Source organism: Atta colombica, unplaced genomic scaffold, assembly GCF_001594045.1.
Source record: "Atta colombica isolate Treedump-2 unplaced genomic scaffold, Acol1.0 scaffold52, whole genome shotgun sequence".
Lineage (NCBI taxonomy): Eukaryota > Metazoa > Arthropoda > Insecta > Hymenoptera > Formicidae > Atta > Atta colombica.
The window spans coordinates 2,004,258-2,021,828 of NW_017259542.1; the positions used below are offsets into that span (position 1 = coordinate 2,004,258).

General features: G+C 29.1%; 1 protein-coding gene and 1 pseudogene across 2 annotated transcripts; both read right to left on the minus strand.

The window, feature by feature from the left end:
* Positions 1-1,454: 1,454 nt before the first annotated feature.
* Positions 1,455-6,510, minus strand: LOC108691788 (GTP-binding protein 2). 2 transcript variants are annotated; one of them, XM_018199693.1, is made up of 8 exons: positions 6,336-6,510; positions 6,059-6,139; positions 4,530-4,805; positions 4,147-4,458; positions 3,744-4,004; positions 3,176-3,569; positions 2,726-3,011; positions 1,455-1,742 (listed from the first exon to the last, which is right to left on the minus strand). In XM_018199693.1, the coding sequence occupies exons 3-8, from the start codon at positions 4,801-4,803 to the stop codon at positions 1,458-1,460; spliced, it is 1,812 nt and encodes a 603-aa protein (XP_018055182.1). In that variant the 5' UTR covers positions 4,804-4,805; positions 6,059-6,139; positions 6,336-6,510; the 3' UTR covers positions 1,455-1,457. The 2 variants fall into 2 exon arrangements, with proteins under 2 accessions (XP_018055182.1, XP_018055183.1); XM_018199694.1 differs by lacking the exons at positions 6,059-6,139; positions 6,336-6,510 and adding an exon at positions 5,961-5,999.
* A 7,624-nt stretch (positions 6,511-14,134) lies between these two features.
* Positions 14,135-15,854, minus strand: LOC108691779 (annotated as a pseudogene).
* Between the last annotated feature and the right edge of the window lie 1,717 nt (positions 15,855-17,571).

A 17,571-nucleotide genomic window follows, 5' to 3' on the forward strand; every position in this document is an offset into this window, starting at 1 on the left:
AGAATAAGCTAAAATGCAAGAAATTATCGTGCTCGTGTTTATCATTATAAGAGTAATTTCTCCAAATCTGCACCATTGACGATATAAAAAAATAGGTATCTAAATTTTCGTCTGCTCTACAAATGTACCAAGTTTCGCCGAGTAAAAGATTTACTTGTTAGTTATGAGCACACTATGTCTATTTGCATTATGCTCGCACTCTGAAAGTCACGCTCCCATGATGCAAGCAATAACGAGTGATGATTAAAACCTGTTGAAGGTCACTTAAGATCATGACCTTAACAATATATGTCAAGATCAAGATCATTGGAGGGTGCTCCTCTAATCTGAATTTTTATCTTGAACAAGGGATTAACGGTCGTTTCGAATTAATGTACAGAAAATTATCATCATCATGATTTATTTTTTTTTATATTTCTAACGCTTAATATCAAGCTTGGAAACGCGCGATTCTAATCATATGAAGTATAACACATAGATCGTGCTAGATAGTACAAACAATATTATTTGTACATCCAATACTGTTTATTATAAACTAGAGTAACAAAATATAGTGAAAAAGATCACACATTGGAGATCATCAAATGAAGAAGAATTTCCCCATAATTCTTGATTTTTTACAATATACATTACATCATTGAAAAATTAAATAATTAAATCAAAATATAGAAAAGATATATGTTGTATGTATATTTTTGTTTAAAACACATTGTTTTAAACATATACAGTAAACAAAAATAATTTCGAGAGAATACTTTTATACATACAGATGTATAAAGCTTGTCTTCAAGCCAAAAAATTTTAGTTATATGCTTATACAAAAATGTTTATTGTATTTTTCTTGGATATATTCAAAATTTCTCTTGTAACAAAAAATAAATTTTTTTTCTAGGATAAGTATTAATATTGCACAAAACAATAATAAAAAAATATGCTTTCAGATTAGAAAACTTAACTACATCTTTATATTGAAACATACCGTTTTGTGCCACTCTTTTAAGTATATACTCTTGGTCATACTTTTTTTTATTAGTATAATTCTTGACTTTGACACACGAAACTAAATTTTTTTTGTGTATTAAACATGTTACACTGCTCAAAATAATAACAGGATCACTTTTGATTAATTCTGCTTAAACCAAATATCAACGAAAGAAATTAAATATATTTACATGAATAAATATATAGACTAAAAGTCTATATGCATATAAAAACTAAAGAATACTTTCGAAGTCTTATTATATTTACTTCATATGTATTATAAAATAATGACATTTCAATAAGCAATCCAATTATTTTGAACAAAGTATATAATGAAAATATATTAGTACTGCCAATAACATCAGCGATATAATTCTATTTTTTTTAAATAATTATGATTTTTTTTCATATCTTCTTTAAATTACATATATATAAATACCATGAAAACAGATATCATCAATTTACATCGTGTTACTTTATTTGATCGAGTTCTGCGACCCAATCATAGGAAAGATTTGCGTGATTTTGCCAATCCCCTTAGTACGTCCCTCCCTGAACAACAGTCGCATCCCAACGTGAAGATATTCTGGATGACTGACGAATCTAAATAACACAGAAGCAGTATCGTTCGTCTGCAGTCCCCTGTCATTCGCATCCATTATTCCCTCAATGACGCAAGTTTGCCTCACGTTACCCACGTGTACTGTCGTTTGAAAGCCAGGAAATATTGCGGTGGCGTGATATACTATTAAAACAGTCGCCTGAAATAGAGTATTTAAACTTTTATTTTTACAGAAACAAGATTAGCTACGCAACTTGATCACTATATGTAAATTTTAATTGCAAATTGGAATAAAATCTACTTTAAAAACAGATTTAAAAATAAAAGATTATATTGACGCTTGAGCTATATACTATATCGAAAAAAACATGAAGAAAAATTTATGTCAAGAAATGAATGAAAAATAATCTATTTCCCACAAGGCGTGATCGATCTATGTCGGAACACATACAAAGTGTGATTTATATCGAGAAAATGAGAAGAACGAGGATCAATTCAAGGGATCGATTTTGTATTTCGAAATGAGGTGAAAATTATAAAAGTGAGTGAATTTACTAGAATACTGATATTTCATTGATCAACACCTAATAAATGCTCGCTTTGTAATTTTCATCTTGTTTAAAGATATAGAATCGACGCAGAATCGAAGTTTATATGAAATTAAAGAAGAGGTTATATAGCGCAATATATTTTTTTCTCATAAATATTATAATGGTACGATTGAAAACGAGAATTGTCTTGGTTTTCAATCCTGTTCCTTGCACTTTATTCATATATTATTTATTTTCTGTAAATTTGTGTAATTTATGAGCAGTGAATATTACGCTACATAGACTCTTCTTTAATTTCATACGACTTGAATCATTCTTCTTATTTTCTCGATATAAAGCATACTTCGTATGCATTCCGACGTATCCTCACGTAAAATAGATCGCTTTTCATTCATTTCTTGACAGAGACTGTTCTTCATGTTTTTTTCGATATAGTCGAATAAAAATAAGAATTTGTATTGCCATCTATTATGCCAAGTAGCAAGATAATGTCAATAATCTTTAACGTCATTAAGGCATTACTGAGTCGTCATTTTTAATGTTAACAGGACATCATTAAAACCTTATTATCTGAATGGCAGAAATATTCGGAATAACAGTTTGTCAAATACATCAAACTTTCTTCAGACACCTGAAAGAAAAGTGTTGCGTGCGGTCGATCACGTAGAGAGACTAAAACCATTCCTGGACGAAGATGTGGCAAGGGAGGACTACGATTCGTCGGTGGTGCTAGAGTCAAACTGGCGCTCTGTGATGCTCTAACTAAACAGCACGGAGCTTTATTGCGATGTAGACTAACTACTTTCACTGGGCTAAATTCTCCGTCCGGCAAGGGTCCTACCAATAAACGAGTTCCTGGTGCGATTGCTCCCTTAACAAGTAACCCTCCTAAAACTGGTTGTGTTAAACCTACTACCCTATATAAAAAGATAATATATTTTTTTCGCATATTCGTAAAGGCTTTTTGCTGTGATATATATTAAATATGCAAACATTAAAATTATTCTTGAAATGTCAAAGATTCGTAAAATTTGATTTATTAATAAAATCTTTAAAAATATAGAAATCGAATTGCACGTACCTAAACGTCTCGTCAATCTGAAATAAACATGATTCTGGGTCCGATTCGATCGAATTCGTTTCGTAAGGTGATAAATTTTTGATAAAGATAGTCAATTCTTCCAAACCCTCACCGGTAACACAACTGACATTAAATATTGGTATCACATCAGACGTGTAATCCCATGATGGTAAGTCATTATTTCTAAACAATACTAATTGCTTAGGATAGCCCTGCGTCATCATAGCGTTCTCGAGTTGAGCTAGAGTCTCAGACATGTCGCAAAATCCCAAATCGATTTTATTTACAACAATGAAGAATGGAAGTTTTAATGCTAAACAAAGAGCCATATGTTCCTGGGACGCTTCGTTCAAAGGTGGAGCCACTACTAGCATAACATGATGTGGCGAATATCCTGTGTATACGAGAAAATGTAATTATTTTCATATAATTATTTTTCTTAATTATTTTTCATATAATTTCTTATACAAGTTACGGGAAATAATAAGAAATATTTTAGAATAATTCACATCTTCATAATAGATTATGATAAAATCTAAACAGTTAGATCTTTAAAAGTTATGTATACCTGTCAGCCCAAGTACTGTCGTCCTCAAATACTTTCGATGTCCTGCCAAATCGATAAATGTAACAACTTTCGACGCGTGCTCGCATATCTCTTCAGCCGTTGCCATTTCGGCATAGTTTAAAACGTGACCCGCGCTATCGAATCCGATAATCTCGTGCGATATCGAGGATGTACGACCAGTCTTTATCTCATGCAAGTGACGCAACATGTTAAGCCTTGCTCTACCTCTTCCATTGTCCAGTTCACCTTGCGTCAGTACTCCTATATATGTAATTTCACTTCATAATCAATCTTCATAATCATATTTTTGATATATTTATAAAGTAGACCGCAAATAGCAAAGCGTAGCATAGACTACCAGTGACGTTTCTCTACCTTAAATATCCTCTGCTAATCCTCTCACCTAAGAGAGTCGACTTTCCAGCATCCTGTGCACCAGTGACTGCCAATCTCAGATCTATGATACTATCCTGGTCCTCTCTGTCATCCTTCCGTAATTTTTTTACCAGCACTTCAGCGACTTTCTTTTCCTCATTATTATTATTATTACTATTATTTTGCAACGCTAGAGTCTTACTTGCAGAATTTGTGGCTATTCGCTCGCGTAATACTCTTATAGTAGCACCCAATCTAGAAGCCATATCCTTCAGAGTCTTCAAGGACGCTTTCATTTCGTCTTTTGTTAAACCTGCCAGTTTTCCATTATCCTCCACTCCTACGTATGTAATATATTAAGAAACAATCAAAAAGAAAGTTATACAAAATTGTAATTGTGGCTATTTATACCAATTTGATAAATCGCTTCTCCATGCCCCTCTTTTAGTCTCCATTTCATCTGGGTAACGAGATGTTCAAAACGTTGACTAGATGGATTTATCAATTTTAATTTGTACTCTATGTTTCCTTGTTCTGGCTCTGGTGGCAATCGATCTTCTTGATCCTCATCAGCGCTAGAAGTGTCACAGTCCGACAATCCATTTCCTTCATTCTCAGAATCCCATTGTCTCTTTCTTAAATCCTTATTGTTTTGTGGATCAAAAAGTTGCAGGAAAGATTCCATATCTATAATCAAAAAATCATAAATTATGATTATTTTTGTAATTATTTTTGCAACTATAAAATTATAAAATTATAAAAAGATACTTATATTCATTATTTTTATATTTAGTAAGAACATCTGTAAAAATTCTAATAAAATTATAAAACAAATAATAAAAGATTTCAAAAATATTTCTTAATTTTTTAAAGTTATAAATTTTTTTAAAGTTATAAATTTATTATTAATGAAAACAAAGAGACTATATTTAAAAAGTACAATATGAAGTAGTACAATTGTATAAAATATAAAATAATTTCTCATAACACAATGTAACATCACATAGAATAGAGTATATAGGTTATTGCCATGTGTTGTGATTCATTGATAATGTCTCAGCGATAACTCATAAATCCTTTGGCATCTTTGAAGACAACACTCGTAAAAATGTCAAAAGTATTATCATATAGAACAGAGATTGTATCATATTTAACAACTTATGCAACATCTCATAATTAGTGTCTTACACTTGAATCATGTTTTCTGTCCTATATATTCATTTTTAATAAAAAAAATTTTCTAATAACAAAAAAGAAAAGTTAAAAGATACTTTCTATTTGATGACACAAGTCAACAGTGTTAACTCTGGTAAAAAAAGTTGATAGAAGACAATTGAGAACAATAAGATTTTTATCAATTTATCTTCTATAAATTTATATCATTTTCTGTCATTGATTTCGCGAGCATCACGACTGATTGGATATGAATCCTATTGTATTTTATCAAATTTTATAAGATTTGTATAAGATTCCTATAACATCTGATTCAAATTAATGAATTCGCGAACCAGATTCTGTATTCAAAACATATATAGATAGGATTTTTCTATTGTTCTCTATCAACTTTTTTTTATCAGAGAATACAAGTATCATTCTTTGTATCTGTCACAAGTATCTGTCTTTGTTACATTCTGTTTGTATTCATTGAATATCAAGATAGAATAATATGTTTGAGTCAACTTGTGTCATTAAATGAAAAGCAAAGTTTTAAATCAATACAATAAAATTTTTATTATAAATTTCTTCTTTGCAAAAAATGGTGCCATCTCTGTAGAAGGCAGCTCTATTACTTCAGTCATTACATCATTCATAAGGAAAAAGTATAATTATTCTTTTACATACCTATTTAAATCTTATCAATAAAGAAAGTCTTATGTTAAGTGGAAATTATTTATACTTCTTTCTTCAGAATAAAGTATCGTATTTTCGGAAATTCTCACATGTGTAGATGTGTGCGTATATGCCTGTTTCATTGAGAGGTCTGACAGATGCAAATACAGGCGATGTTATGAGACATTGTGCTAGAACAAACAGTACACAATGTCAACACAGATAATTTAGGCAGTCAAAAATCACAATACCCTGAGATACAGAAACGTGAGCTCGTCAATTTCAGGAGAACAACGATACCTATCGCGAACAGCTGTTTCGAAAGTAAAAGGGATAAAGAAAAGAAAGAACTGAGAAATACTTTTTGCGATGAGTAGCCTCACTTACTAGATCTTCCAGATGTCCGTGCCTGACTCAAAAATTGATATCGTGTCGTCGCGATCGTGCGTTTAGGTTGGTGATGCCATCGAAGTCGAAGGGCATGATAAAATGCACAATTTACCGCGACTTTTCTTCTCCTTCCTCTGCGTGAATTAGGTCACGAACTATCTGTCATGTTTCGACCAACCATGAACGAGAATGTAGAATGGAAACTCATTCCATCGTTTTATTGTAAACTACCGACGAGATAAATATTAAAAACCATCAATTCTGAGCAAATTTTCCACGCAAAAAAGGCCCGGAGATAAATTGAAGAATACTGATATTATCGACAATTGATATAAATTTGCGATTATTAACCATCAACAAGATATTATTAAAGACCGACATCCTTATAGGAGTTCGCGTCTTTGTGAATATTGAAGTAATTAAAAGTTAAAAACTGATAACATTGTACTAATTTTATGATTTATTAATTTAGTAGACGTATTTATGCATTTAAAACTTAATAATATTCGATTTTTGTTTAAAATTGTGATTTCATTATCGTCAAAGTTTGATTATCAACAGCGATGATAACTGCAGAGAAAAAATTGTAATTTTTCTGCAATATGTAAGATACTATAGCTTTATAAGTATGCATATTTATTTATGGAATATTTATGTAATAAAATCATGAATTTAATAATGTATGAGCCAAATATTTATATTAATAATAGCAAATTTATATCTTTAATTATGTCGATAATGTCAGCGTTCTTCAATTATCTCCGGGCCCTTGAGGGCCCTTTTTATATAATCGAAAATTTGTCCAAGATTGACGGTCTTTAATAAATATTAACATAAACACCAACGAGATACTCTCAGATAGCAAAATGTTAACATCGACAAATTGGTAGCAGATTTAATCAGGATCGATTGTATATATTGAAATGAGGTGAAAATTACAAAAGTGAACAAATTCACTAGAATTTTCATAATTTAATTGATCAATTAATAACCTTTGTCAGAAAGAAATCTGAGAGGTCATGGTGGCCTTTTTCATGTGACAGGCGAAAGTCATCGTACGCTAATGGCACCAACATCAATTTTATTGATGTGAACTAGATATCACATTTTCACCATTGTCGATAAAATCGTAGTGTCGAAAATGGATTTGATGCTACAGTCACAAACTGTGAATAAAGATAATATTAATTTATAAAAAAATGTTTTTTTTAATCAGATAAAGTGTTTTTTTAAGATTTTTGGATTCTGAAAACGATGCTGCAAGTTAAATTTCACTTCACGTCAGATTTTTTAAATAATTGAAATTTAATGTGCAAAAGTGGCTCTTATGTTATATAATATTTAAAATGTTCTTGTAAAAAAAGATTAACGAATTCTCGAAAATGTAATCAGAAGTTATGAATGTATTGTTCATCTTCTATAAAATGTATGTTTTTTATTTCAATATTTTACTTTTTAGTCACGTTATGAAGAATTCAAGTACAGAATTTTTCTAAGATAGTAAATTTTCTGCCTTTGAACAATGAAATCATTATACTTATAATTTCTTTATACTTATAGTTTATGACTCGATACATACAATGTAATTTATCATTATAGATTCCGCTAAATATATATATATATATATATATATACACACACCACATACGCGCGCGCGCGCGTGTTTGAAACATGAACCATAATTCTCGCGTGCACGTGAAGCAATGACGTTTTCTGTGTAAGGTCTATAGTCCAGTTTAAGGCTAACTGAATAAAAACAAAAATATAAGATATCATATTTATATTATTACACAAACAATTCAAATGTTTTCATTTTCACTTTTTCAAATATTTTCAAAGTAGAATAAAGAAGATTGATGATCATTTTAGCAGTGGTTTCAAACTCTTCCAACTGTGTGTAATATTGGACTATGTAATTCTCGAATGCATTAACGTTACAAAGAACCACTTTAACTCTATATGCATGTAGTACAAATGAAACTTTAGCTGTTTCACTGAAATAACATTTCTGCTCAGTCGAGAAGTCAATCAATTTTTTTAGTTATCTTATTCCCTAAAAAAAATAGTTTTTTAAATTACTAAAAAAATGTAGTAGATGTTAACATAAGAAGCATTTTGTAAATGTTCGTATAACGTTTATTAAATATTTATTAGATGACGTTTATTAAATTACAAAAACATCAAATTTCAAGCCATTCTTTCTATGAAATTTATTTGTATTCTACTAACCACGTTAAATTTTAAAGAGAATTCGAGAGAGAAGAAATAGTTCAAAATATAGTAATACGCTGCAGATTTTTAATTTCCAAATAAATAATCATTATTGAATATAATATGTTATTATAAATATTACTCGGAATAATTATTTCGGACATCTTTTGCATTAATAAACATCTTTTTTTTAACTGAGTAGAGTATCTAAAATCAGCGCATAAAACAATTTTAAGATATTTTTAAGAGTTTTTTTGAGAAAAAAATATCTTCAAGATATTTCATAAACTCTGAAAAATATCTTAAAGCTGTCTTATGCGTCGATTTTATTTGTTTATTCAATTTTTAGAAATTAATATCTCGTTAATTATTGCGAAAATTACAAACTGATAGAGAAATTTGTTTAGTTCGCTCAGTTTAGTTCGCTCTATCTGCCCTCGAGATTATGACATTACCAGACATTCTATATACATACAATTACATATGAATACTGCACTTATTTACAGTAGAACATTACTTCTCATCGAATTAAATTTTTGAATGTTAAAAATGGTGCTGTAAGCCAAAAAATTTCAGCGTTAGGTTTCCAATGTAATTAAGTTTTAATGTTTAAAAAATGACTTTTTTTACATTTGACATTCTTTTATAAAGAAAGTTAAGGTTATCTTGAAATTCTTATTAAAATTTGTTGTTATGATGAATGTATTGTTCATATCCTATAAAATGCATTTTTTTTAAATTTCAGTACCTTATATACTTTGTAGTCGTGCAACGAAGAATTTAAATACAGGATTTTTCTGAGACAAATTGTGACTATTAAGAAACATTTACAAACATTTATTTTAGAAATGTGTACGCGCGTGCGTGTATGTGTGATACTATACGTATATATGTGTATGTTATACGTATAACGTCTGTATATATATATATTTAGCAGAATCTATAATAATAAATTACATTGTGTGTATCGATAGTCACAAACTAGAAATTGTAAGTATAATTATTTCATTGTTAAAGGCGAAAAATTTACTATCTTAGAAAAGTTCTGTACTCGAATCCTTCATAACGCGACTAAAAAGTAAAATATTGAGATAAAAAGAATAAGATACATTTTGTAGAGAATGAACAATACATTTATGACTTCTGATTACAATTTCGAGATAACGTTAATTTTTTTTTTATAAGAACATTTTAAACAGCCATTTTTTAAAGAGCCATTTTTGCACATTAAATCTCAGTTATTTCGAAAATCTGACGTGCTAATAAAATTTAACTTGCGACATCATTGTTTTCAGCATTCAAAAATCTATAAAAAATACCTTATCTGATTAAAAGAAATATTTTTTTGTAAATTAATATTATCTTTATTCACAGTTTGTGAATGTAGCATCAAATCCATTTATCGACACTACGATTTTATCGACAGTGGCGAAAATGTAATACGTAATTCACATCAATTTATAAAATTGATGTTGGTGCTGCTAGCGTATGATGACTTTCGCCTGCACGCCGCCATGGCTCCTCTCAGATTTCTTTCTGCCTTTTCTGTGCAAATTTTCGTGACTATCAATGGGCTAGTCGAACCCGCAGATAATTGAAGAACAATGATGTTACCGACAATTAATAAAAATTTATGATTATTAAAATAAATATTATTATTTTATGGAAATTCGCGTGCCTATTAAAATTTGAATGATTAAGGCCCTGTTGCACTAACGTTACTTTAATTTTAAGTGAGACTTAAGGCCGATATTCGATTCTTTCAAGATTATCTTAAATAAAGCATTCTACACAAACTTGCCGCATAAACGTGTGCATAAAGATCCAAAATCATCCAATCGTATTTTATGTTTGCTTTGTGACAGAAATGTGATTGGATAATTTTCTTTATGATTATAAGAGTAATAAATTAATTATACGATACTGATTTCATAATTTATTAGTTTTATAGACATGTACATGTTTAAAACTTAATATTCGATTTTTATTTAAAACTGTGATTTTAATGATATCATCCGAATTTGATTATTAATAGAGAGGATAAGTGCAGAAGAAAGATTGTAATTTTTCGGCAATATATAAGATATTATATTATTAAAAGTATGCATAATTATTTATACAGCTTTTAATAAGCTTGTAATAAATAGTTTGTAATAACTAATAAACAGCTTGTAATAAAAAATCACGAATTTAATAATGTATTGTATCATTGAAATACCCAGTCAGAAATAGTTCCTCGAAAAGATGTCGTTTCGACGACATTACGATGGAAAAGTTGTCGATTCGAAATTTGTATTGAAATTTCAACATTTTCGAATGATAAAAAATTACATATATAGAGAGTGTAATGAAAGTTTAATACATTTTTAATATTTTTGGTATAAATTTGTGATATGTAATCTTATATTTTGAATTTTTTTTTGTTCAAAGATCGAATCGACATTTTTTTCGATTTCATTTCGACAATTGCAACATCGCTTTAATCATAAAAGCTTTCTCAAAATTTTTCAGAATTTATAAATAATTTTATATTGGGTGTACAACTTTGCTTCCGCCGTTTTCCTATAGATGGCTTTAGCAGTAAGTGGTGATCGAAATAAATAGATCATAGACGTCATACAATAAACTTGGGCATCTGTCAACATAACCCCATAGAAACATTAGTCGATTTGTGTCTGCATCATAAAGTTATTCTCGATTGAAAATGTCAGTTTACGAGCCAAATTCTCGTCATTTGTGGGAGGTTTTAATTTTTTGCTTCAATATGAAGAAATCTGCGGTTGAAGCTCTCAAATACTTATGGTGAGGCCGCTCTTAGTAAAAGAACGTGTCGTGAATGATTTCAACGCTTCAAGAACGTGATTTTGACGTCCAAGGTCATGCTCTGTATTTGGTGGAACCAGCTCGGCGTAGTGTATTATAAATTGTTAAAACCGACTGAAACAATCACAGGCGATCGGTATCGAATGCAATTGATGCGTTTGAGCCAAGCATTGAAAGACAACGGCCGCAAAACAACGAGAGACACGATAAAGTGATTTTGCAGCATGACAATGCTCGATGTTGCGAAAGTGGTCAAAACATACTTGGAAACGTTGAAATGGGAAGTCCTACCTCACACGCCGTATTCTCCAGACGTTGCTCCCTTTGACTATCACTTGTTTCGATCAATGGCACACGGCCTGGCTGACCAGCACTTCCGATCTTATGAAGAAGTAAAAAATTGGATCGATTCGTGGATAGCCTCAAAAGATGACCAGTTCTTTCGACGCGGGATTCGTACGCTACCCGAAAGATGGGAGAAAGTAGTGGCCAGCGATGGACAATATTTTGAATCATAAATGTATAAGCAGTTTTTTACAATAAAGCCTCGAATTTCGGAAAAAAAACGGCGGAAGCAAAGTTGTACACCTAATAAATAATTTTGAAATTATTAAAGTTGAAAAAATGATTCTTTTGGTTGCATTATTTTAGACTAATAGCGTTTCTTTGTTTATTGGAGACCTAAGAATTTAATTTTTGTTTCTATTAGACATACTTGTAACGATAACAATAAAATTTTACAAATAAAAATACGTACATTGACAATTTAATTTTTACCGAAAAATCGGAGAAATTCTGATTGAACTATTTTTGTCAGTCATGACAAAATCGGATTTACGTTGGATTAAATCCAATTTAATTTTCAACCGTTAATTGGGAGAAATTCCGACTGAATCGGATATTTTTTGCTCACGGCAAAATCAGATTCTCGTTACTTCAAAATCGATTTTATTATCGTCCGCAAAATCGAAGAAATTTTGATTGAATCGAATTACTTTTGTTGGTCATAACAAAATTATTCAGGTTGCATTAAATACGATTTCGTTTTCATTCAATATTCAATTTCATGAAATAGGGAATTTATAATTGAAACAGATTCATATGATCCAATTATAATCCATACGAAGCACATTAAATCCGATTTATTTATTTTCAATATCCTATTCTCGGTGCAAGAATCTCGATCGATATAGATTAATTTTGTTTTAATCGGTTTTAATCGACTGTTTTCGGCAAAGTAGCCACACATACTTTTCGTAACAGTTACTGTAAACATAACGTAGGTTTTTGATCAATCTCATTTCTCGATTCGATCGATTGACTAATTATCTTAGTCTGGCTAATTATCTTAGTATCTGAAATTATTGTATGGCCTGAAGGAAATAATATAATTAAAGTATCTCACGAAGAAAGAAATAGCAGGCATTCGTAACTGTGTCGGAGCCATAGTTGGCTCTCATATTTTTATTAATAAACCTGAAGAAAATGGTAGGGAATATTTTAATAGGAAGCAATATTACTCAATTCTTTTACAAGCTATTACCGATAGAAAGATGAAATTTACTAATATATATTGTGACGATCCAGGCTCTTTTCATGTCCGTATGTTGAAAAGATCAGAGTTATTTCAAGTTGCTGAACAGGAAAGAGAAAACATTTTTCTAAATAATACGTTTTTATTAGGAGATAAAGATTTTAATAGAATAGCAAAAACAAATGGATTGTCTCTTCTTTTAAAGATAATGGTAATCTTACAATTGAAGAAGATCATGTAGAATTTAATAGAAAAGTTTCAGCAACTCGAGTAATTGGAAGAGCTTTCAGTATTTTAAAAGGCCGATTTCGACAATTACTGTTACATGATACAAAAATTACTGTTACATGATACTCATTTTATGACTTGGATCATAATAGCGTGTTGTATACTTCATAATATATGCATAAATAATGGAAATGATGATGACGATTTTTATATTGAAGAAGACATGAATGAGTTAAATTGTGACGAACAAAGAGATGGAAATGTAGATGCAGGAAACTTGGATCGTCGAAACATTATGTTTCGAGAAATGTATCCTTGTAATTAATCATGTAATAACTTAAATTTCCTGATCCAGCGGTAATTTAAAATAAATTGTCTTATACTCATAATATTATATACATATATGTACAGCTAAATTTAAATAAAAAGATGTATTTATTTTACTTTATAATTTTTAGAAATTATTATTTTTATTAATTATCAAAAACTAAAGAATAAACATATTACTTATTTATTTCGATAAAACAGTTTTCATGTTTAGATAGATATATTTGTGTACAATTTCCATATAATTAAATGTAAAACTTTTTTAATACAAAAAAAGAAACAAATTAACAATATTTATTTCAAGTTTGTTTTTATTTTATGTAAGTATATATTTATATTTCATGTAAGTATATATTTATATTTCATTAATTTATTAATAAATCACATTCTTATTTTCTCACCAATATACAGGGTGTCTAGAAGTAATCACCAAATATTTCATGGGTAGGTAGAGCGGATTAAACTGAGTCGAAAAGTCCTCCACCATTTTGTAAATTTCCCCAATAGTTAATAAGATATTAATCCTTAAAGATAGCCGAATACGCGCTCGCCCGATCTACTACTGCGAAGTGTACATGCTTACCGATCGCTTGGCGCGCGGATTGGAAGTTGGAGATTGGCTGGCAAGCGTCCCGCGCCGCGCGAGCCTCCATAGCTCGGCGCGCTTATTAGGCTATTCCCGTTTCTCACGGCCCGCGCGCCAAGCGATCGGTAAGCGTATGCTCTTCGCAGTAGTATAGCCCATGAAATATTTGGCGATTATTTCCAGACATCCTGTACATTCTTAAATGAATCACATTTTTATTTTCCTATCAATATATTCTGATATTAACAGAGCTTAGTTCTTTTATATTTCGTATAAATTTAGAAAGAACAATTCTTAACTACTAACAACAAACATGTAATATCACATAATTTTAGTCTATGTAGTAAACATATTTATTATTTCAATTCAACTGGCGTTACATTATATTAATACAAAAACACATTATTTGAAAAATATTTATTTAAGAAATTAAAGTAGTGAACATAACTATATATTACTTTAATTTATTGATATACGAAACATTCTTTCTTTTTAACAACTTTTAGAAATAATAGTATTAATAGTCTCTAATATCTAATAAACGATGCAACTATATTTAGTGTACTAATATCTAAAATGCAATGGTTTTATTACATAAAAAAAATATATTTGAAAAAACCAATTACAATTAAAACATCAAAATTAATAACTTTGAAATTATTACAATATAAACATAAATACCTTACACTTTGAAAATAAAAATTGTTATTAAATACTTTGATTGAAATTACTTCTGAATTGAATCATATTTTTTAATAAATCACATTTTTTTTTCAATGGACATTTTGTTCTCGATGTAGATCTATCATCTTGTTGAATTTCAATTCTTCTAACATGATTTTCTTCTTTTTCAAATTTAGCTTTTCTCTTTTTTTTTATTATATATTATAATTTAAGTTCTTTTATTTTCCTTTTATATTCATTTTCATCATGATTTCATATTTTTGTTGTAACATTTGCAAATGTTCTAACCATTATCTTTCTAATTCTAATTTTGTACGAGCTACTGTAGAATTTGTTCCAGGTACGCTACATTTTTTTTACTGCATTAATTTTAATGTTACTTTGTATACTATTTGATTTTTTTTCTACATTAACATTCTCTGAGCCTGTTTTATATACGCTATGTTTTTTTACTTCGTTTATTTTTATATTGTTTTGAATACTATTTAATTCTTTTTCTATATCATTTTTTAAATTGTTTGTAATATTTTATTTTTCAGATTGGTTTGAAGAAGTTGCTTTTAATAATGGTGAATTGAAAGAATTTTTCTTACAAACATTACTACTTTTATCACCTAGAATTTCTTGTATTCGTTCTTCAAATTCATCAAGAGCTTTCAGTGCATTTCCGCTTGCATGATTGTGCTCCTTTTTTTTTATTATATGACTTCTTCAAAGTGTTAAATTTCCATCTCATTTGATCACTTGTTAACTGCAAAAATGTATTACGAAGCAAATAAAATATAAATATTGTTAAATATGAATATAAAGATATATAAAAAACTAATATATAAATATGAAAATATAAATTTATATAATATATTGTATTAATTATACATATATATTATATGTACATAATTTTTAAACTGCTATTTCAAATAATGATATATATGATATATTTCAAATAATAATATATTGAGATCGTTAGCTGTTACATCGCCAAAATTTTTTCTTTTTTTGTATTCTCTGCCTCAATATCTCGAGCTTCATAAGCAGATAAAAATGCACAAGCTCACTTAGACCATATGAATTTACATTCTTGTGAATCTTGATTTAAACTTATTTTAACTGGCTTGTTCTTCATTCATACAATTTTTTTTTGTATAAAATTTTTTGTTTGGATAAAATTTATTTTTTGTATATTGCTCAGTTTTACTAAATTTATACCATTTTTCAAAATTATTTTGCAAAGATTGCAGATTCTTTTAGTAATAGGCTGTAACATATGGGTATAAAAATGAAAATTGATTTAGGAATTTATACAAATAAAATTGCGTTATTATAATTATCTTAAATAAATTTTTTGTTTCTCTCCATACATAGACGAGGTTAAGATTAATATAATAATACAAAACAAACAATTTTATTAATATAATAATACACTTAACAATTTGCTTTTTCTATTTAAAACAACAACAATTATTTCATACCTTCTCAATAAATTCAACGAAAATGGATTAAAATGGATTAAAATTTTTTTCTATCCGTATTTTAAATAGCGTATATATATTTTTTGGATTTAATTGGATTCAATTGGATTCAATTAGATTTAATTGGATGCAATTGGATAAACTACATTTTCTATTCAAAATTTTGAATTGAATAGTTTCACAATGTGTGTGCTTTGCACAGAAAAAATTAATATTATTTTTAGATTGAAAGGCATAGAGATATACTCCATGCAATTCCTATAAATGAATAAAAATGCATTCAGGATTGAAAAGCATTCATTTTAACATTCGTGAATCAATATTTCTGAAAATCTGAATTTATTTCAATCCATTCTCATTTGCTCCATGTTGCAAGAATTTCTTTCCGGTTATAAAGTCGAAGATTAGTCTTATCATTAGAAATATAACGCTTCTTATAATGCTCGTTTGCAATATTTTTTTTTAAGGATAAATTTTTTCTATAATTCGACTATGCGTAACTACGCTAAACTCGCCATTCAAACAAAATCAATCGAAGTCGACTTGTATCATCGACAAAGAACGACACAAACATAATGGAAAGCAAAAATAGTACCATATAGGAGTCCTCTTAGGTTTGTTCGCGTCGCATGCTCCAAATTAATACAGAGAGCACCCTTGGAGAGCACTCACAGATAAGATGGCGGTTGGAGCAGTTGCATTCATGCGCTTCAATGTTCAGTGACAACGGATTTAGGACAAGTGAGCACGTCTAACCTAATCCATGATACTCGAACGAATCGAACATGTGCTTCATTTCGTTTCAGGTATTTTGTGTTATCTCGATTATTTGAAAAGCGTTTTTATACAAAATAAATGCGTTTTTAATAAATATAAAAGTTATAAATTAAAATCAAGGCTTTTTTAAAAACCGAGCAAATGTAGTTAACTAATAAAATTTGTCTTTTATTACATTTGTATAACGCTATAAATTTCAAATGTTTCGACTTACAAAATCTTTATCAGTGATAATAATAAAGAAAACGTATTTATGTAACGAACTAACACATAATCCAATGTCAACGAACTAACATATGATACATAATAAAAATTATCACTCTAGGCTAATCTTATTTATTCCTGCGTTAAGACATTACGGATCGAAATAAATATTAAGTCAGAAGTTTGAAAGTCCAATTGTAAAATTGTGTTTAATTGATTCTTCGGTTGTTATCGAGAATCAGTTAATAATTTCATATAAAACGTCATTCCGAACGAGGATTTCTTCAATGACTATCTTACTATATTCTGTATAAATGTCAATTTCTGATTAAAAAATTATTATATTTAATTCAATATCAATAATTAATTCAATATATATATATATTTATA